General features: G+C 45.0%; 1 protein-coding gene across 8 annotated transcripts in view; it reads left to right on the top strand.

Moving 5' to 3' along the window:
- Window positions 1-871: 871 nt before the first annotated feature.
- The window catches only part of SLX4 (SLX4 structure-specific endonuclease subunit), a 41,811-nt gene continuing 20,494 nt past the window's right edge, over window positions 872-22,188 (top strand). For 3 of the 8 annotated variants that reach the window (XM_050968032.1, XM_050968031.1, XM_050968028.1), the window contains exons 1-7: window positions 934-1,019; window positions 11,990-12,119; window positions 13,267-14,006; window positions 14,900-15,148; window positions 16,984-17,161; window positions 18,818-19,033; window positions 21,476-21,693. In XM_050968032.1, the coding sequence (XP_050823989.1) occupies window positions 13,637-14,006; window positions 14,900-15,148; window positions 16,984-17,161; window positions 18,818-19,033; window positions 21,476-21,693 (1,231 nt within the window). In that variant the 5' untranslated portion in view covers window positions 934-1,019; window positions 11,990-12,119; window positions 13,267-13,636. Of the gene's footprint in view, window positions 1,020-11,989; window positions 12,120-13,240; window positions 14,007-14,899; window positions 15,149-16,983; window positions 17,162-18,817; window positions 19,034-21,475; window positions 21,694-22,188 lie in introns of those variants that run through there. The other 5 variants (XM_050968029.1, XM_050968033.1, XM_050968030.1 and 2 more) reach the window with 5 other exon arrangements.

The following is a 22,188-nucleotide window of genomic DNA, read 5'->3' as shown; positions in this document are numbered from 1 at the left end:
TCTGTCCTCCTGTGGCAGTAAATTATCCAGCTGCTGAGAATACAAGGGGTATTCCTTTTCTTTTCATTGAAGTTATTGTGCTAGTACTGAGACTCCTTATTGTCATATCACAGGACTTGGCCAAGGAAGTGATTGATCCATTTTCAGTGCACTGGTAACTACAGGTAGGGCAAGGTTCTGATGGCTGCGTCTACACTATGTACCTGGTGTAACTGCTCTTTGCTGGCAAGAGACAGCTCTCCTGCTGACATAATTAAACCACCTCCAACCAGCAGCGCTTCCTGTCCACACCAGCACTTTCGTTGGAAAAACTTATGTCCATCAGGGGGCTGTTTTTTTCACACCCCGACCAAGAAAACTGGTAGCGCAGGCAAAGCCAAACTTCTCTCCTTTCCAGACCCAGGGCCAGCTCCTGCTGAGGCTGCTCCAGCTGCCCAGAGCACGAGGGACACATGCGCCGCCGGGCAGCTGATCGCTCGAGCACCAGCCGCACCCTCCAGCTGTCGGGCTGGCGATCTGACAGTGCCCGCTCCCGGGAGCGCCTCTGTCCCCCCCCCCCCCCCCAGGGAGTGACGAGCGTGGGGGCTGGCGAGGACCGAGCGCAGAGCGCAGCCTCTCCCGCGTAAATCGCGGCTCAGCGCCCCGCCCCTCAACCAGGCCCGCTCTCCCAACCGCGCTGCCCAGGCCGATCAACTTCCCACGTGACTGACGTGCGACACCCCCCCGCCCCCCGCCACCATTAGGGCCCCGCCCCTGCATGCCCAGCAGGGCACCCGGGCTGGTTTTGCGCATGCGTACAGAAACACGTTTGGGAAGTGGGCCTTGCACAGTGATGCTTTACGCATGCGCGAAGGGACAAGGCGACGGAAAGCGCTCTAGTGTTCACGGGCAACGGCCGCCGCTTGTTCTACGCATGCGCGCCAAATCATGCGCTCATGCGCCTCGAACGGAATTTGCTACCGCCTGGCTGTTAGCGCCCAGGGGCGCGGAGCGGATGGAGCGTGCCTCTCCCAGCAGAGGTCAGAGGGGCCCGGGAGAACCGGTGCATCGGGAGGGGGGTCCTGCCTGCCTGCAGCTTGGGGGTGGGGGTAGGTTCCGTGTTGCCCTGACCCCCTGACAGCCCTGGTGCCTCTGCTTGTTCCTATGGAGACGGGGCCGGGCAGCACTCCTGTCACCGTGACATCAGCAGCGCATCCATGAAATCAGCACATACAGGTGATGTCACTACTGTGCCGCTATCCATGGTCAGGTCAGGCTGCACTGCTCTGGTGTCATCGTACCATCATCACTGTGTCACAGAGCAGCATGATGTCTCCCAAACAACAGCAGCGGCTTGTGGCTTGCAGGGCCCTGCTGGGAAATGGGGCGAGCCCAGCGGCCACTCGACGGGCAGCCCCTGGCCACCAGCAGACTAGGGCTTGACACGGCACTGCGCTGGTTGAGATTTCCTAATGTGCGTTCCATGCCTACCAATATTACCTCCGTCCTCCTTGCTGTAGCTAGTAAGTGCAGGAAGTCGAGTTGGCCTTATCACCTTAAACCTTTCCAATCTCCCATGGCCTAGAAGGGGACAAACCTTGATTCAGGGGAGCATAAACAATACTAGATCATTTTTTTTTTAAGCATAGGTAAAAAGCTTTCTGTAACATGTCTAGGACAATGGGAAACATTGTTGCTATACAATTCAGTCTGATTAAAAAGTGGCAAAACATTTAACTGGAATTGTGGAGAAAACATATTACAGTATGGGATTTGCTGAATAAATGCCCTTTAAAAGGAAGAGTAAAGCCACAGTTAAATTATCCTCTTTTTATTATAACTTTTAAAATTATCGTCTTTTTTCTAAGTAGACTGTGATAGTACATGATAAAAATCTATGATATAGAGAATGTACATCAGGAGTTTCTGTTTTCCCTGCTTTACAACACAGGAACAAGGTGATATCAATGGAATTAAATTATGGCAAATTTTTAAAAAATTCACAGGTGTAATTATACTGTGGAACTCATTGCCACAGGAGGCCATAACATTAGCAAAATTCGAAGAGAGATTGAACATTTGTATGGATAACAAGAACATTCAAAGTTACAATAGAATGGGGGTAGGCAGCCTATGGCACGCATGCCAAAGGCAGCATGCAAGCTGATTTTCGGTGACACTCACACTGCCTGGGTCCTGGCCACCAGTTCAGGGGGCTCTGCATTTTAATTTAATTTTAAATGAAGTTTCTTAAACATTTTAAAAACCTTATTTACTTTACATACAACAATAGTTTAGTTATATATTATAGACTTATAGAAAGAGACCTTTTAAAAATGTTAAAATATATTACTGGCATGCAAAACCTTAAATTAGAGTGAATAAATGAAGACAGGGCACACCACTTCTGAAAGGTTGCCGACTCTTGCAATAGATAATGGTAACAAATTTTGAAAGAGAGGTTAAAACCTCATGTTTCAGTGCTCAAACCAACCTCTAACTATTAGGTATTATGATGAGGTCTTCATAGGGGCATATAATCCCATATCTTCATACTGAGGGGTTTCATGCATCTTCCTCTGAAGCATCTGGTACTAGCCATTGTTAGAGACAGCATATCAGACTAGATGGATCTCAGGTCCAATCCAGGTGGCAATTCTTATATTCTATAGTAATTGTTCTGTGAATTGAAGATTTCAGTATCCAGTGTGGCATCTATCCCTAGAATTAAATTCACTAAAAGTTAAATTTATATTAATAAAGTAAAGCCAAAACAATTGTCATGTCTAGGGCCTGCTTCTCCTCTCATGTCAACGTATATCAGAAATAACTCCGTTGACTTCAGTAGAATTAAATGGGCAAGAGAGGTGAATCAGTCACTTCATGCAAATTCTACACATAACCAAGCAGTGCGGAGATGAAATAATAAATGCCATTAGGAATTTGCAGTAAAAATCAAAATGTGGGCTATGTTTAAAAATTGCATAGATTTTCCGCTTGGACTATTGCAACGCTGTCTTATGGTTACAGATATTTGTAGTCATCAAATTCATGGTTAGCTGCTTCACTCACTTGTGCTGTTGCTTAAAAATAGCTAATGCATGTTCACTGAGGCCATGTTACCTGGGGATTCAGCAGTTGAGGACTCTCTCTGCAGCTTCTTCAAGGCAGCAAAGTGGGAATCTACCTTTCACTTTCAAGGTCAGACGGGACTGGGTACAGAAAGAGCTCATCCTGGGTGGAAAACCAGGGGGTGTAGTGGTTTAAGACAAAATGTTGGCCCTGAGCCTGCAAACATTCACATGCTTAGCTTTATTCCCAGCACTGCCACTGGTCTGTGCGTGACCTTGGGCAAGTCACCTTTATGCCTCAGTTTCCCCATCTGTAAAATGGGGTTAATGATACTGACATCTTTTGTAAAGTGCTTCAAGATCTATTGATGAAAAACGCTATATAAAAGCTAGGTCTTTTTATGATTTATTACTTATTACTATCACAGGTAGTTGAATTGATTTCAGTGAGCTACTCATAGTAGTAAAGTTAAGCACAAGTGTAAGTGTTTGATTAGATCCTTTATTATTATCATCAGTAAATACATATATTATGGTAATACTCAAAGGCCCCAGTCCTAATTGGGGCCCCATTGTGCTGGACATTGTACAGATGTTAGAAAATGTCATATCTCCAGGTGGGTGCAGTCATTGCTTTAGCACTGAAAAAGTCCCAAGTGGGATTGCAGTTCCCATCTCATTGAGATCCGTGGGATGGGGATCCTTTGCTGCCTGCTGCTGTTGCTATTTGGCTGGAGGTAGTTTTTTGCATGCTGTTTATTAGGAAACAGTGTATCACTTTACAGAGATGTATCTTTGTTATTGAAACAGCTAGAAACTTTCTAAATATCATCTTTAGAAAAGTAGACCATAGGTCCTTTTATATATGATTCCCCCCTACCCTGCCCTATCTGTATATGATCATAGGAATATCCAGTGAAAGTGCCTAGTGATATGGTACAGCTACATAAACAGGGTGCTGTGATTAAATACTTGGTTCTAGACCAGTCAATCTCAAACTACCAGTATGTTTCAGAAGTGTACAAAGCCCTTGTGTATGGTTTGTAGAATTAATCTTTTTGAGAAGTGGGCATCAGAGGATTTCAAATGTGGGTCTGTGAGATAGTCTCTTGTTCTTATGCAGTAATCTGCAGAATGGAAATAAGTGGGAATTCATGTTCTAAACTGAAATTGATGTCAAGTATCAGAGGGGAAGCCGTGTTAGTCTGGATCTGTAAAAGCAGCAAAGAATTGTGTGGCACCTTATAGACTAACAGACGTTTTGGAGCATGAGTATTCACCCACGAAAGCTCATGCTCCAAAACGTCCATTAGTCTATAAGGTGCCACAGGATTCTTTGCTGCTTAAACTGAAATTGTTTGTATGATAGCAGAGCTCAACAATAGCATTCAGATGGAGTGTATAACAGTGGTCAGTAACATTGCAACGGGATACTGAGTGGTCAGGAACTTAAACTTCTTTTTCTCTTACTAACTTACTGGACAGAATTGTAAAAATATGTTTTGGGAGCAATGAACCAAACCACAAAGTCTATTTTCAATAGACTTGGTCAGCTGGATGAGCAGGTGGGGTTATTAGGAAGACTTCTTAAAGCTATTTGCCTAGAATGTGGTATTGATGGTATTTTGTGGTTGCACTTGTACATGGATTCATAAGAATGGCTATGCTGGGTCAGACTAATGAATGGTCCATCTATCCCTGTATTCTGTCTTCCAACAGTGGCCAGTGCCAGATGTTTCAGAGGGAATGAACAGAACAGGGCAATTATCAAGTGATTCATTTCCTGTCATCCAGTCCCAGCTTCTAGCAGTCAGAGGTTAATGACACCTCTGACCCTCTGAGCTAGTAGCCTTTGATGGACCTATCCTCCATGATCTTTTTTGAAGCCATTTGTAGTTTTGGCCTTCACGATATCCCCTGGCAATGAGTTCCACATGTTGACTGTGCATTGTGTTAAAAAGTACTTACTGAAATTAAGGGACCCCTAATTCTTGTGTTATGAGAAGGGGTAAATAACCCTTCCCTATTTACTTTCTTCACACTATTAATTATTTTGTAGACCTTTATCATATCCTGCCTTAGTCATCTCTTTTCTAAGATGAACAGTCCTAATTTTTGTTGCTCTTCTTTGTACCTTTTCCAGTTCTAATATATCTTTTTGGGGGATGGGATGACAAATCTGCATGCTGTATCCAAGATGTGGGCATATTATGGATTTCTTTAGTGGCATTATGATATTTTCTTATCTATCCCTTTCCTAATGGTTCCTAACATTGGTTTAGGTTTTTTGATTGCCATTGCACATTGAGATGTTTTCTGCACACCCAGGGCCATAGAGAAGCCATACCTTGTGGACAGTCCAACAATATAGTGATTCTTCCATACTGTGCTTACAGATAAGTGCATGTGTTGGAGATACTACTGTGATGAGCATCGTATAAGAACCTGTGTAGAACTGAATAGAGAGAGACTGCATAAGGGAAGGTCTGTGAGAGGCATAGAGGTCTCTGCTCCTCAGGAAAGTCTGCTTTGTATCTGTGGATTTCTCTCCAACAGCAATGGGAGGTACTGAGAACTGTAGGAACATTTGTAGTTGCAAGAATCGGGTTGGAAATATTCCAGGGGGTCTCTTTCTGATGTGGTTTTCAGCACAAACACCAATTCTTTCCCCATACTGTGTTTTGACTGGCTTGATTGAAGACTCTGCTACCAACCTTCCAAATCTTTTGTAACTAGCCATCAGGGGAGGAGAAGTAATATTTATGGTGCCTGCACAGCAGCATTGAGCTATTCTCCATCGGGAACTTTCTGTAATTAGAAACCTAGGTGGATATGGAAAAAGAAACATTTCATTTAATTTTTGAAGAATGAGGCGCCTCCAACCTTCCTACTACTTTGACCCTATCCCTTGAGACCTCCTTAAGTTATGGCCATCCTTGAGGGACCATCAGTGCAGATACTTCACTGATCTGCTGTTGAGTGAGGTGATGTACTCCTCCAGACATGGGTGTGCTGCTTTTTTAGCAGTCCAAGCTATGGCTGGCATGCAGACTGTGATTTGAGTCCAGGTCTCCTGCTCTTCAGTGTCAGGCAGTGCAAATGTATCAGTTCCTTCCAGTTCTCTGCATCCCACATCAGAATACGCACTCTCCCTAAAGGCTGTGCCACTGATGGAGCGGTGGGAATATAGAACCAGCAGGGGTCTCTGTAGGATGGTGTAATCTGCACTGTCTCCTCAAGGAAACAACAAATAATGGTGTCAGAATCAGACCCTTAATTTTTAAAGGGTCTGATTTTGCCACTCTTACTGATGTTTAGTGCCTTATTCCTCAGGTAATCCTGTTCAAATTGAGGGAATAATCACAGAGTAAGATATTATTTATCAGTAAGGGTGGCAGAATCAGGATCTTTGAGAATGAGGCCTTCATAAATAATGGACATGGAAGTGTATTTCGCAGCAAGGTAGAAAATAGATGTCTACGTAATACAGAGGAGGTTTCAGGACGATATCTACCCCAGACCTGCACTTTTCAGGTGATAAAGATGAGATACTCTCTGAGATTGAGTGACAGAAGAAGAGATCCTGGAACAAATTGATGATTTAAAAACAGTAAGTCATCAGGCCCAGATGGTTCATCAAAGAGTCCTGAAGGAGCCGAGCTGCTAGCAAAAAATGTGCAGTCTCATTAAAAACAGCCACTGCACCAGAGGATTAGAGAGTAGGAAATGTTTTACATTATTTAAAAGATCATAGGGGTGAGCTGGGGAGTTACAGACCAGTAAGCCTTGCATTTGTACTTTGTAAATTGTTTGAAATGATATTTAAACTATAATGATAAAACATTTGGAAAATCATAATGTGAGAGGATCAGATCAGCATGCTTTCTGCAAGGGAAAGTCATATCTCACTAACCTATTGAATACTTTGAACATGTCAGGAAGTAGTGGATAAAGGAAAACCAGTCAACATAGTTTATTTAGACTTTCAAAGGGCTTTTGACAAGGTCTATCACAGGAAGCTGCTAAAGAAGCTAAGCAGGTGGATAAAAATATTTTTTGTATTTAAATTGGAATTTTAAAATTTAAGTTAAATACAAGTTTATTTATTTTTAAATAAACATATTTAAATTTGAAATTGATAACTTATATTAAGGCCTAAACTTATAAACTATTAAAATCAATTTAAAATAAAAAAATAATGGTAAGCAGTACATGTTTGCTTTTAAGTTTTAAAGAAAGTCAGACCCCTGAATTGGTGGTACTCACTGGTTGAGCATCTGGAACTAGAGTTTACTGAAGTGCTAAACCAATCTTTGACAGCAGTAGCCGCCTCTTCTGCAGGTGCAGTGATAATATTTTCTTCATATCAGTATATTCAGTTAGTTTAGGTCAATGACTAATTAATTCATAATTGAGAAACTGAATGGAAGTTGAAAAAGCAGGAAAGCTTATTTTCCTCTTCCAACCTATGAGCAAAAACTAGGTGGGAGAGGACCAGCTCTACTAGTTCTAAAATCTTGATGGATTGTGTGACTAGAAACAATCAGTTCAGTTCACAAACTACAAATAATACTTCTTTGCTTAGTAAATCAGTTAATTTTAAATGTAAAATATGTTAATTTTTTTCCTTATGTGTCTAGCACATTTAAAATAATTTTATTATTTTTTAAATACTGTTTTGGTGCATTTTTAATTGAATTTCAATTGCCATCCAAAGAGAACTTGACACAAATCACAAGTAAAAAATTAATCATCTAGTAAGTAAGAAATCCATCATTCACCATTTTCTAACGTAATAGGAAATATAAAACCTAAGGATCTGAATAAATGTGAATTGAGCTGTATAATTTAAATTAATGTGTATAGATATAGTGTATCCACCTGGTTATCAAAAAGAAGGACTAAATTTAGTGTAGAGGCTATATTTAGTTGCAAATCAACATGCAATAATGGTTACCAACCAGTGAGAATCAACCTTTCTTTAGGAAAATAACTAAAAAGTACAAAAGCAAAACAAGATTAAAAATCAATGAGTTAAATCAAGGTTTCCTGATCGCTGATTTAAATACTGATTAAAATTGGTGGTTTAGATCACTTTGATTTAAATCAATCCACTCTGAAATTAAGTAGTTACAGGGTGAGAAGTGAAGTATTGTCATAGATCAGATACTGACTAGGAGACTGGATACAAAGAGTAGAAATAAATTATCAATTTTCATCGTGGCAAAAAGTTAACAGTGGGACTCAGGGTTCAGTACTAGGTCCAGTGTATGTATATTAATGATCCAGACAAAGAGGTGAGCAGTGAGGTAATAAGATTTTCCAGATGACACAGCGTTATTCTATGATTCTGTATAGGTTAGTCAGGACCAGACAGGCCTGTAAGGAAATTCAGAAAGACCTAACCCAGCTGGGTTAATGGGCAACACAATGGCACATGAAGTTAAGGGATGATAAATGTAAAGGAATGCACATAGGAGGGGAAAATGTAAACTACTTGTACATAGACAGGCCATTTGTCTGATTTTTAAGCTTCTGGTTTTATGTTTTTGTGTGGTTTATTCTCTGTCTGGTACTAATATAAAACCTTTGTCCAGTATCACACGTGGAATAAGCAATTTTGAAGAAAGTGTCGCTCAACCCCCACTGACATGATCTCCTCATGCACCAGTACCAGAATACTAGGTATTCTTGGATGTGTTGGTGACCTAAGTTCCCTGTAAGCTGCGCAGCCGCACAGCAGCCTATTAAGCACCACGCAGGCGCTCAGGGAACCTGCCTGGCTGGGACCTGCCAGAGGAGGGACACCCCTCCCCCGACCCAAACCCAGCCTCTGCCTGGAAGAGCCAGGGTAGGGGCGCCCCTCCCTCAGCCTGAACCAGCCTCAGCCCGAACCTGCTGTTGACAGGGCACCCCTTCCCTGGCCCCAACTCAGCCCTGACCTGCCACGGCCAGGGGAAATGCACCGTCCTTCCCCCCACCCCCCGGTGCTGCTGCAGGGAGAGAGACCTAGGGGGAGTCCTCTCTCCCCACTGTGGCCCTGGGACAGCCTGTACCTCAAGTCCTTCATCCTCAGCGTCACCCCAGAGCCCTCACCCCCAACAAGAGCCCTCACCCCCCACCCCAACCTTCTGCTCCAGTCCTGAACCATTAATTCCCTGCCCCATCCCAGAGCCCGCACCCCAAGCCTCTGCCCAGCCTGAGCCCCTCATCCCAGGCCTCACCCCAGAGCCCACACCCCTAGCCAGAGGCCTCACAGCCCTGCACCTCTCCCCTGGCCCTGAGCCCCCTCCCACACTCTGAGCCCCTCAGCCCCACCCCCACCACACATCACCTCCGTATTGGTGCACATAAAAAAATTTATTCCGCACTGGTGTAGAAAAAATTAGACAGAACACTGTTGGTGACTACCCTACTTCAGCATCTTACAGGGTTTTAAATTAAAACCTGGTGAAGTCAGAACTGATAAAAAGAAATACTTTTTCACACAGCAGCTATTTAAACTGGGGAACTCATTGCCACAGGATGTCAGCGAGTCCAAAAATTTAGCAAGATTCAAGTTGGATATTATATAGATAACTAGAATATCCAGAGTTGTTATTACAGCTAACACATTTTGGAAGGGATATTAAATTTCACGGTTCTGGGTTTAAGATAATCATTAGGGATTAGGATGAGATTTAATGTGGGGTGCAGATTATTCCACATCTGCCTACTGCATGGTTTCATGTACCATCCTTTGAAGTGCCTGGCCCACTGTTGGAGACAGAATCCTGGACTAGATCCAATGTCACAATTGCTATGTTCCAATGAGACAAAAAGTCATCCATTTCAGGAGTAACTAGGGAAATAAAGTATTTTTATTAATAATAATAATAATTATTTTGTGGTGCTTAGTTTTCTTTCTCTTCCAGTAGATTTTCTCACTCACTTTTTCATGCTTTCCCTCTTGAGAAGGGCTCATGGTTCACTTTATTTTTGTAGTCATCATTTCCACAGAGTATGTCACTAATTGGAAAAAAAGAAAGCTGAACCTTGCAGTCCCTGAGACCCTTATAGTTGATCTCACAGCCAATTTTAAATAAGTTACACTATTTAAAGGAAATGGAAATTCCTTGAAAAATTTAGTACCTTGGGAGGAGGGATAGCTCAGTGGTTTGAGCATTGGCTTGCTAAACCCAGGGTTGTGAGCTCAATCCGGGGGTGGGGGGAGGGGTGCATTTAGGGATCTGGGGCAAAAATCTGTCAGGATTGGTCCTGCTTTGAGCAGGGGATTGGACTAGATAACCTCCTGAGGTCCCTTCCAACCCTGACATTCTATGATTTAGAGTTCCCTGTCTGTCAAATAACCTAGGTAAGAGAGGCACTCAGAACATAATTAACTCTTACCTTCCCCACCCTATTTTTCCAGGTCCCAACATCCATTTGTATTGGTCACATTCTGTGTGATATCCCAGCATGCACTACCCTAGCGATGGGAGATCAGTCACAGGCCCCACCTGGATTATGGAGTTGGCATTTAGGTGGTTTAAGTGCTGTTGTTTTTATTTTATTTTGCTCTTTTTGGTGGCTTTGAAAGATTTTTTGATCCCATAGGAGAAGAGCATATGAAATTTAAAAGAAGCACTTTGCAAACCCATGAAGTGTTGTGAAGAAGCAATACTTCCCTTCCCTTTTAAGCCAATGTCCAAGGATTTCTAAGGGTTTGTCTACATGGGAATACTCAGGAAAGGTAATCCGAATTATGTTTTAAAAGTGGATTAGTTAAACTGCATTGGATCCCTATGTGGACACTCTTATTTAGGTTTAAAGCAGCATTAATTTTATTTATCTTAATTCACTTTGGAAGTGAATCAAAAAACACGCAGGGATTTAATGTGGTTTAACTAATCCACTTTAAATTCACACCTTTAGTTTAATTTGGATTAATTTTCTTGTATGTTCTTGTGAAGACAAGCCCCAAGTTTCATGTGATACTGTCAGCACAGTGCATGACCAAGCGCCTGCAAATCCAGACTTTGATACCTGAAAAAGAAGGAATATAAGAAGTAAGTTCTATGTCAGTTTTGTGCTTTGTCCATCTCACCTACCCTGCTTGAGGCATTGAGCACATATAGTAAACAAAGAAGTGCTGGATTTGTTTCAAAGGACAGTACTTGGAAGTCACCATTAAGTAATGTGACACCACTAGTTTGTCTGTGAGGACTGTATAGAAACTCAGAGGCTGAAGATTCAGTTTCTCTCTCTATGCTGTCTTCTACTTAGAAGAACGTGGTCAGTTTGTAGGGATAATTGCCTCAAGACTCTGTCCTGGAAAATATATGTATGAACTAGCTACAAAAAAAAATCTGTTTCTCTCTAATAAGAAATTGCTCCAAGATTCACAGCAAAGTCTCTACAGGTTTGGGAGATTATGTTGAAAGAAAAATATCCATTAACATCTGTCATTGCTTATAGGAGAGGCTGACCCATAAAGTGTGTAACCAGCATTCCTTCGCCTTATGTGTCTGAAGCCAAGCCATTTGAAAAAACAATCCATCTTGTGTTTTTCCTGCATTTTGACTCTTTTGGTGCCTAGAGTTTTGCTGGAGAAACTGAACAGCGACTGCTGCCATTCTAAATGAAACGCTCAGTTTCAGGACTGAAAGCAATAGGAACTGGGAGCAATATATAACCTCTTGTAAATGAGTCATGACCATACCAAATTCTGGGACAAGGAAGAAGGCAGTCTAAGAATAGAGATCTAGTTGTAATATCACTTGGTGTTTGATCAGTTTCCATCTGGACATGTCTATCCAGGTAACACCTAAATAGTTTGTTATGTTTACTATAACTCAGAGAGATTAAAGATATTTTTTAAGTATCAGAGGAGTAGCCATGTTAGTCTGTATCCACAAAAACAACATATTTGTTGATATTTTTGTTCTCTGATTGTTTAGTCTCTGTACTTTGATAGAACTTTGTGTAGAGTGGCCAGTGTCCTGGTTTGCTGAGTGTCCTTCCTCGGGCCCTGCAAGGCAGTGTTTACCAGCAATGACAGCAGCAAACATTGAAAGTGATCAGGCAGCAGTAAGTATCTGTGTACAGAGACAGCGGGAAGGGAAGGGATGTGGGCTTGATTGTGTATAGTTGAGTTGCTCCCAGACACAGACCAGGAGCAGAAAAAGCCTTATACGTGTCAGGCCATCCTATTAAAAGGTGCTCTGACAAAAAACTGAATTTCACACTATGATGGCATAGGTGTTCAATCTGAAGTGTGTGTATGGTTTTAGTTCCACTGTTACCCGGGCTTCTTTCAACCCAAAGCTCTTGGTAACTTTTACTCTGTGCGGGAGAGTGAAATAGCGGCAGGCTTCCAGTGGCCAAATCTTCCGTCTGCCGGTGGGGACCGCAAGATATATCCAGAGGGAGAGTCCAAAAAGAGTCCCCAAACGAGTCCAAGTATCTCAAGCTTTTTTCCCCTTATTTATACATTAGTAATAGAATGACATGTCCCTTAAAGAAACCTTGTTAAGCAAGCAGTTCCAATGGGCAAGCAAGAGGCTCCTTCTGATTATTGATTAACCAGGTGTGGGTTTTTCCAGAGTTTGCAGCCTTGAGACCCCAATAGACATGCCTGAGGCACATCCTGCTCTTTTAAAATGCATGTATCAGCAACTTCAACACAGTTCTTATCAGGAAGGAAGCAGGGGCAAGCTGCCCTTTCTGTGGCACCCCAAGCCCCCTCCCCTCCTGTCTTGGTTAAGCTGAAACTGCTGAATGGCCAATTTACAGCTTGCTGACTAAGCTGCCTTTAACAATAAGCCATAGTGGTTTCAGGCACTTTACTGGTTTGCCAAAGTCTCCCCATACACCACTCCCTGACACTCACTTCCAGAACCTTTTTTTTTTTTTTTTTTAAAGTCACTCTTAAGTCCTGAGCGCCAGCCCATTCATAAATTAGGAAACATGCTTCTGTGTATGTGATAGTTGTGCCTAATGTCAGGAACCTATTTTGAAATGCTTGTGTCTCACCTCCTAACACGCTCTGTGTCTGTTGGTAGTTCAGTGATAGATAATACTTTGTGTCAATTATGTGCCTTATCTAGTCAGGATTTTCCTGCACTGATCCTCAAAGCTCCACCCTATTCCAGAATATGCCTATATAGACCGTCTTTCATTTTACACTCTTGTTTCTCTCTTTTGTTTAGATGCTATGATAAAGCTCCTCGCAAAGCCTTCTAGCACACCATGAAGATCCTGGGGCATCCTCTAAACAGAGTGCATTGTCCATCTGCTGTCGAACTCATCAAAGAGCAAGGAAGTCCCCTAAATATGAATGATATCAAATGGACTCCTTGAAGATTGTACTAGACTTGATGGCTAAGCTATAAATATAGAGAGTGATATATTGGACCAGCCAGAAAGGTGTCCACTGTTGATCTTGTTGGAATCCAGAGCGTGCAGATCTCCGGGATGGTGGAAGGCACAATGGGGACTAGGTCATCAAAGGAGGCAGAGCTGCACTGACCCTGCTATCCCAGTCCATTACTCCCACGCGCTCCATCGCACTGAAGCCAAGCTGAGTGTCTTGAGGCTGGTGGCTAATGGATGAGCTGGACAATGATTTTAAAGAACTCTGTGCTAACCTATTGAGCAGGGTCAAGAAAAAGGCTGGAGATGCCGAGGGAGGGAGGAAGGTTCAGAGCGGGACAAGGAGCACTGCAACAAAAAGCAAATTAAAAAAGAGCAAGTCAACTGCTAAGAGCAAAAGCCAGCATAACTCCTCTGTTGGAAAGAGAGTGGGCTGGCCAGGGTGCACGGACCCCAATGAGCAGGCTTTGGAGCATGAACTAGAAGGTGAAGCTACAGCCTGTGGAAATGATGGGCCTCCACTGGAAGATGAAAATGGAGACCCTCCTTCTGCCATTCAGTTGGATGCTATGGCACCAAACTGTAATCGGAACAGCCTGGCAGGTAATATCTCCAACCTCTGTCTCCTTCCCTCACTCTGAAATATTTCTAATGGAAAAAAGCCTGGGACTGGAAGGACTCTCACGTTCAGTGGAACTTTTCTAAACTTCACCCAGAGAGGGGTACGAGGCAGTTAGGATGGCACAGGGAGTGCATTTTGCTCACCCATACCATTAGACAGTGCATTATTAGACAGTATTCGACTTGTTAGACTGACACCTTTGACTGTCCCTAATAACTGTTCTTCAACAGTGCAGTCAGATAGGAGAGGTCTCCCTCGGTCAGGTGAAGCACAGAGAAGGGAGGGTTCCCCAAAGCAGCCAAGGCTGCAGTGAGGTATTGCCCTGGCAACTCCTTCTGCCTGCTCCTCCCGATTTCTCCTCTCCAGAAACCCTTCACTCCTACTGCTCAGCATCTCTCAGGCCCCATCATTGGTAGAGGTTGATAGTCAGATCCTAGAGTGCTGGTTGGGAATTGGTGTGGCCCAATGGATAGCTCATGGACTGGAATTCAGGAGATCTGGTCCTATTCCTGGCTCTGCAACTGACCTGCTGTATGGCTTGGGGCCAGACATGTCACTACTCAGTGCCTCAGTTTCCCCATTGGTAAAATGAGGTTGATGACACTGACCTCCTTTGTAAAGCACTTTGAGATCTACTGATAAGTGCTGTAGAAGAGCTAGTGTGATTATTATTTGGGGGTGAAACTCACTAGCTAAGCAAACTGTGTAACCAGTCCACTCAGAATCAGCGTACTCCAAAATCAAGAATGGCTTAGGCTGCTGTAGGAGGAGGCATCTCTGAAACTCTCATCTGGCCTGTTAGCTGGGTGTTTGATGCATATTCGCAAAGCCCCAGATGGGACAGTTACTAGAACTGGGCTTTTTTCCCCACCAGGCAGTGACAAGCACAGATCATCCTTTGCTGCTGCTGCAGAGCCAGCAACCTCCACCTCATCCCCTGCAAAGACGCTCCAGATCTCAGGAACCAGGCTGCGGGTGGCAGAGCTGGTGCTGGAGAGGATGCAGCAGTTTAAGAGAGTGGAACCGAAACAGCTGAAACACACCCGGCTCAGCAGCTTGCCAGAGACAGTAACAGATGGAAACATCCCTGAGGTGATTCTGGAGAAGAACCAGCAGGGGAATGGTATATGTCTCTTGCAAGTTATCCTAAGTATACAAGGAGTGCTGTCTAGTGCTTAGAGTGCCAGACTGGGAGTCAGCTTCAGGTTTCCATTCCTAGCTCTGCCACTGGCTCATTGTGTGGCCGTGGATAAATCCCTTCATCCCTCGTGTGTCTCACTTTTCTCATCTGTAAAATGAGGCTAACAATACCTGCCTCACAGGGCTGTTGTGTGGCTTAATTAATGTCTGTAACAGGCTTTTAAATCCTGGAGGGCATGGTGATCTAAGCATCCTGTTTGAAATAGATTTCTTGGAAGCCCCGGTTTAAATCCCAGCGGGGTCAGGTCACTCTTTCGTCCTTCTAGTGTAACAATAATGATAATAACTAACTCTTATATAGCGCTTTCATCGGTAGATCTCTAAGCACTTTATCAAGGAGGTCAGTATCATTGTAGATAAACTGAATCTTTAAAAACTAAAATCATTTTGGCTCTGTGTGGACATTAAAAATCTCTTTGGCCTTTATATAAGAGCCATAGTTTGCACTAGTGACCCTAGCCAAAGTTCCCTGTCTCCTCCTGTGGTGCGAATAGAATTCGTTTCTTACCAGTACGTTGCACCAGCTAAAGAGGGGGACATGTGACCTCTCCACATGACCCATCCCCAGCCCAGGGCCCCGGGCTCTCCGTCTCTCCTCTCCTCCCCATGATTCGTCCAATGTTACCTGGGGGAGGGGAGGGTGGAGCTCTGTCCTCCTCCTGCTGCACCACAGACTTCTGAACTGCAGAGCTCTCCAGAACCACAACACTGAAAGGAGCAGAACGTGGGGCCACTTGGCAGCCCCCCGCCAGCAGTTCCTCCACCATGGTTGAACCACCCCAAGCCCTTTTCCTAGCCCTTCCACACAGCAATTCCTCCTGAGCCTCTCTGGTGTCTGTACAGCAGCCCTGCCGGAGGATAAGGCTGTGGGGGTGAAGCTAGGGGCAGTACAGCCATGCCAGAGGAGCTGCTGGCATGGGGTTCTGCTCTTTTCGCCACTGCTGTTCCCAGGAGAGCCCTAAACCACTGGGCTGTCCTGGGAACCGCAGCGGCAAAAGGAGCCCTGGCAGCCCCAAGCCGGCAGCAATTCTGGTGTGGCTGTACGCCCCCAGCCCTGTCCTCCGGCAGGGCTGCTGTACAGATCCCGGACAGGAGACACAGGCCTGTAGTTACGTGGAAGGGCTGGGGGCGGTACAGCCATGCCAGAGGAGGTGCACGTTCTGCTCCTTTCATCACTGACCTTCCTGAGAGAACCTTGCAGTTCAGGGCTCTCCCGGGAACCGCAACGGCGAAAGAAACAGAGCGTGGGCCCCACTCTGGCAGGTCCTCCGGCATGGCTGTACCGGTACCACCCCAGCCCTGCCCTCTGGCAGGGTTGCCTACAGATCCCAGACAGGAGACGCTAGACAAAAGTGTGTGGAGTAGGGTGGTGTTACAGGTGGGGATGGTACAGCCACACTAGAGGAGCTGCCCCACTTTCTGCTCCTTCTCTTCCTTTCTGATACAGTGTACCAGGTATAAATATCTTACTTGCAGGCCGGACCGGACCACCTGACTTGCACCACTGCGCTTCTCTCCTGTATTGTATGGAGGTGTGCTGATTGCCACTGTCCACCCCAGAAATGGCTGCATTTCAGTGATGCTGTGTGTATAGTTTGCAATGCACTTCGAGACCGTTTCGAATGAAAGGTTCTAGAGAAATTTCACATTTTATTTTTAAGTATCCAGTTCAATAAAATAATAACTGAAGATAACAGGTTCAAGCCTTTTATAAAAGTGCTTAGCACTATCTCTGAGAAGATCTTTCCTTCACCCTAGTGACCACTCCGGATCTGCCTGCGAAAGAGCCAGATGTTGCTCTGGCCGTGGCCCTCCAGCAGGAGCTCAGAGAAGAAGTACCTGGAAGTCTGGAAGAGGCAGGCTTATTTTTTTGTCAGATCTGTCAGAAGGACCTCTCAGCCATGAATGCAACACGACGGGAGCAGCATGTTAACAGGTGAATTGCCTTTTCGCCCTGGCCTCCTAGACTAAAAACTCAGCCATCCTAGCTACTGTAGGAAAGGTAAAAGCTGAGGCTGTGTCATGGTAATTTTAACATTGAAGATGTAAGTAAATATAACCTGTTGTGGGGGGTCACAGCAGGGACTGGATTCTTTGTCCTGTGGCTCTCCCTGGAGTGTGTGGTGAGAGCGAGTTTTCTGCTCCTCTCCCAGCGTAAGCCTCACTGGGGTGCGTAAATGAAGACAGCATGGCTCGTAAGTAAGTGATGATCTATGAAAGCATGTGTTTGACAATCCAAGTTTGAGTGCTGCCAGTCCCAGCCCACAAAGTAGTCTTCGTCCTACAGCTTTCCAAGCTGTCACTCTCATAGGCCCTTGGACTCAGCAGGCTGGGTCGAACAGCACCTTCAAGCTGTCGCCCTCATATGCCATGGGCACCGCACCAGAGTAGAGTATGCCTGAGCGGGCTGGGTCAAGCAGCACTTCCAAGCTGCCACCCTCGTATGTCCCAGGGTCAGCACGTCCCTGTCCCCACTTTCAAATGACAGTTGTTCTGGTAGTAATCCACTTGATGAGCAAACCCCACAGGATTTTTGGGTGCTGCAGGGATCTTTAGCTTAGGTATGAGGAGCATTGCTGCAGAGCAAATGGGGAAGCCAAAAAACACCCACGAAGAGGGGGAGGGAGAAAAAGAGAGAGAGAGAGAAGCAACCAGTTTAACCATGAAGGTTATTTATTGCCAGGTAATAACTGTACAAGGGGAGCCAAACAAACAGAATAGTTATACTATTACTATTCAGTGTAACTTACGTTTGATTAGAAAAGGCAAGTTTGATAAGCTTTAACCTATCACACAAGTCAGGGTCAGAAGGCTTTATCGAGAGAGAGCTCACCACTCCGTGAAGCTTGAATCGATAGGGTCCCAGGTGGTGGTGGTAGCTGCGGGTCCGGAGTGCTGGGGACAGGAAGAGCCCCCAGCACAATCAGTCAGGAGAAGATGAAGTCCCAATGGAACTGATGCAGATTTTGAATCCTGGCATCAGAGCACTTATTTGAGTAGGGGTAGGGAGTTTTGTAGGGAAACAACGATGGTTCAAGGGAGAACACTGGATTTGTTTGTGGGTAAACTGATGGCTCAAGGGAGCATACCAAAGTTGTTTTGTTCGGGCTAGAGAATAGGAACTGATCATTCCTGGCTATGGACTGTGTTCCTTTGAGGGAGGTCACAATGCAGCTAGGCAGGTTCAGTATTTTGGATACCAATAAAGGATTCATTACTAGAATTGGTCTGATAACTACTGAGCTGGGTGTGTGCAGGCATGGGTTCATTAACACCTGGAGCAGAGATTCCCCATCATGCAGTGCTTCCTGCTTTCTTCTGATTGGCTTTGGTTCAAGCAGAGGCTGGAGGGCTGTGGGGGAGGTCTTTTGAGAGTCAGATAGGCTGGATACTGTGCCCTGGTTCCCCAAGAACACAGAGCTGATAGGTAACAGCATATAAAATGTAACACACACTTCTTTAGGGAAAGTTACTTTGGTTGTTTCAGGCATTAGAGCTGATCACTCCAGTTCTTCTTTAATGTGGGTTAAAAGTGTTAGTGTGAGCAGAGTTTAAAACACTTTTAAGAGCAAACCCTGCTGTTTTCCCGCAGGTGTCTGGATGAAATGGAGAAGTCACAGGCGTCCTCTTCCAGCAACCCACAGATCCCTGAGTGCCCCATCTGTGGGAAGCAGTTCCATACGCCAAAAAGCCGAGCCAGTCACTTGAAAAGCTGCGCAGTCAAGATGGAGGTCCCTCCGCAGTTGCTTCTCCAGGCAGTGCAATCGCAGGCATTGGCCCTGGGTGATGGGTTCCCTGTAGCACCCAGGTGAGCTGGACCAAATCAGCAATGTTAGTAGCATCCTTGGAGCCAGGGTAAGCGCACATACTGTCTGGGCTCTGAAACTAGGAGGAATCGAGTAGGAGCCAGCTTCAGCACCTTAGTTGAAGAAAGCTGCAGTTCAGTTGGAGAGAGCACAGTAGGGCAACCAAGATGATCAGTAGGGTGGAGGGGCTAATATCTGAGCAGAGAGGGGCAAAACAAGGATTAGTCTTGCATTGACTTGGCTGAGGTGTTTATACTAGCTGAGGTAATTATAAAAATTAATCTGAATGATCCATTGGAGTTTATTAGACAGATTGGAGCTAAGGAACTTTTTGTACCTGGACACGAAGAGGGAATACACATAAGAATCGGATGTATAAATATTTATTCTGAGAATGGGGTCTAGGTGGAATGGACTTTTAGCTGAGCTGGTGGCCTCAAGTGGTGTCTATATCAAGGGTGGGCAAAGTACAGCCCCCGTGGGCCACATCCGGCCCACGGGACCATCCTGCCCGGCTCTTGAGCTCCTGACCAGAGAGGCTAGCCCCTAGCCCCTCCCATGCTTTCCTCCCTCCCCCACAGCCTCAGCTCGCCATGCCGCCAGCGTTCTGGGTGGCGGTTTGTCTGGCTCCGGCCGGGTGGTGCAGCTGCCAGTCCTGGTGCTCTGAGCAGCATGGTATGGGGGTGGGGAGCGGGAGGGCTTGGATAAGGGGCAGAGGGTCCCGGGGAGCAGTCAGTGGACAGGGAGCAGTGGGCGGTTGGATAGGCATGGGAGTCCCAGGGGGTCTGTCGGGGGGAGGATCTGGATAGGAGTTGGGGCAGTCAGGGGACAGGGAGCAGGTGGGGTCCCAGGAGGGGACAGTCAGGGGACAAGGACCGGGGGGTTGGATGGGGCGGAGGTGTCATAAACAGATAGCTAAGGGTTAATGTCTCTTTCACCTATAAAAGGGTTAACAAACTGTAACCTGAAACACCTGACCAGAGGACCAATCAGGAAACAAGACTTTTTAAATCTGGGTGGAGGGAAGTTTTGGGTGTGGGTTTGTTGTTCTTTGTCTTGGGTCTGTGCCCTCTCGGCTCTGAGAGTGATTTTTCTATCTCCAGGTTTTCTAATCTTCTGTTTCCAAGTTGTAAGTACAAGGATAGTAAGACAATAGGTTTATATTGTTTTTTTTGTATTTACATGTGTATAGTTGCTGGAATGTGTTTAATGGTATTCTTTTTGGATAAGGCTGTTTATTCATTTTTCTTTTAAGCAATTGATCCTGTATTTTGTCACCTTAATACAGAGACCATTTTATGTCCTTTTTCTTTCTTTTTGTATAAAGCTTTCTTTTTAAGACCTGTTGGAGTTTTTCTTTAGTGGGGACTCCAGGGAATTGAGTCTGCAGCTCACCAGGGAATTGGTGGGAGGAAGAAGTCGGGGGAAACTCTCTTTGTGTTAGATTTACTAAGCCTGACTTTGCATACCCAGTGGGTGAGGGGAGAGGGAGATTTGATCTCTCAGTATTTGTGTTTCAAGGACTTGAAGCAGGGAATCTCCTAGGGTCGTCCAGGGAGGGGAGCCTGGGAGGAAGTAACAAGGAAACAAGGGGAGGGGGTTATTTCCCTTTGTTGTAAGACTCAAGGCATCTGAGTCTGGGGGTCCCCCAGGGAAGGTTTTGGGGAGACCACAGTGAGCTAGGCACTGTATAATTCCTGGCTGGTGGCAGCGATATCAGATCTAAGCTGTTAGTTAAGCTTGGAGGTTTTCATGCTAACACCCATATTTTGGACGCTAAGGTCCAGATCTGGGAAGAAATGTTATGACAGGAGGTTCTGAGGGCTGTTTGGGGAGGCACAGCCTTCCCTACCCAGCCCTCCATACAGTTTTGGAACCCTGATGTGGCCCTCGGGCCAAAAAGTTTGCCCACCCCTGGTCTATATAGTAAAGCAAACTCTGGCTGACTACTAAGTTCAATACATGGAAAGTCCGTTAGTTGGTGAGGAGCTGATTCCGTTCCCCCCAGCCACATGGGAAATGGCAGAATAGTTTTTGGTGTTCCGGCTTTTTGCCCTACATTGACTTGTTTTTTGCTGTTCTCCGGCACCAAGTTTTAAGGGACGTGGGACTGAAAAGGCAGAGTTGCAAACAAAAGATTCCAGAAGCAGCTGTGAAGCACTTACAGCCAGCTTCTGGTACTGTGTAACACACTTCTATGTTTTGCTTTGGTGACGTCCTTCCTGCCTTTCTGTTGACCTCCTAGATAGTGAAATTGATGAATCAATTAAAATAATTAATGCTTCCCTCTGTTCAGGAGTAGTTTACTGTGAATGGTTTCCCCTTATCGTGGAAATGGGAATCTACCTAAGTGATTAGAACCGCTGATGTGGAGGGTGAAGTGCTCCTCATCTCTGATCCGGTTGCAGTTAACTTGTGTGTCATGCTGCATTCTTACATTTCAGCAATCAGCTCAGTAGGTCAAAGCGAAAAGGCTCCTCCGAAGAGAAGGAGTCAAAGAAAAAGCGGAAGACATCCAAGGTGGAGACCAAAGATGAGGATCTTCTGGTTGCCATGGCAATGTCACGATCTCTGCTGGAGCAAATAAGGCAGGAGCAAGCAAAATCGGTAACAAGCATTAAACTGGAGAGTGCTTTGCCAATCAAGTGGAAGCCTGGAGCAGGTACATATTGAAGTGTCTTAGTGTCAGTGGCTGGCAGTGTTGTAGGAGCAATGTAACACAGTATATCCTGGATTAAAACCTGAGTGGTGTGTGTGTATGACAGCCCTGCCTGTATTTCGTGTCAGTTTCTAACACAATATATAATTCCTACACAAAATTTAGTTAAAAGGGATTTCTGGTCATCAGTGACTGTCAGTGGAGTCCCCTTGTAGTCTTACACTTTCTTTCTGTTGTTGGGAGTTTTGAAATTGTAGATTTTTTTTTTGTACAGTGTAGAAATGAACAGCTAAGGGGTCATTCCATTTTTCCACTGCCATGGACTCTGCATTACTCCTTATTATCCAACCTGATTCACACTGCTCCCCCAACCTTACCTGTACCCCATGTAACAGCTGTGATGGACATGTGGTGGAGAATGGATAGTGGTGGTTTCATGCCTTGCTTATGCAGTACTCAATGAAGATTTTGAAAGAAAGCCAGTTGGCTGTGAAATGT

This window comes from Gopherus flavomarginatus, chromosome 9 (assembly GCF_025201925.1).
Source record: "Gopherus flavomarginatus isolate rGopFla2 chromosome 9, rGopFla2.mat.asm, whole genome shotgun sequence".
NCBI lineage: Eukaryota > Metazoa > Chordata > Testudines > Testudinidae > Gopherus > Gopherus flavomarginatus.
This window is presented reverse-complemented; position numbering and strand designations above follow the sequence as displayed.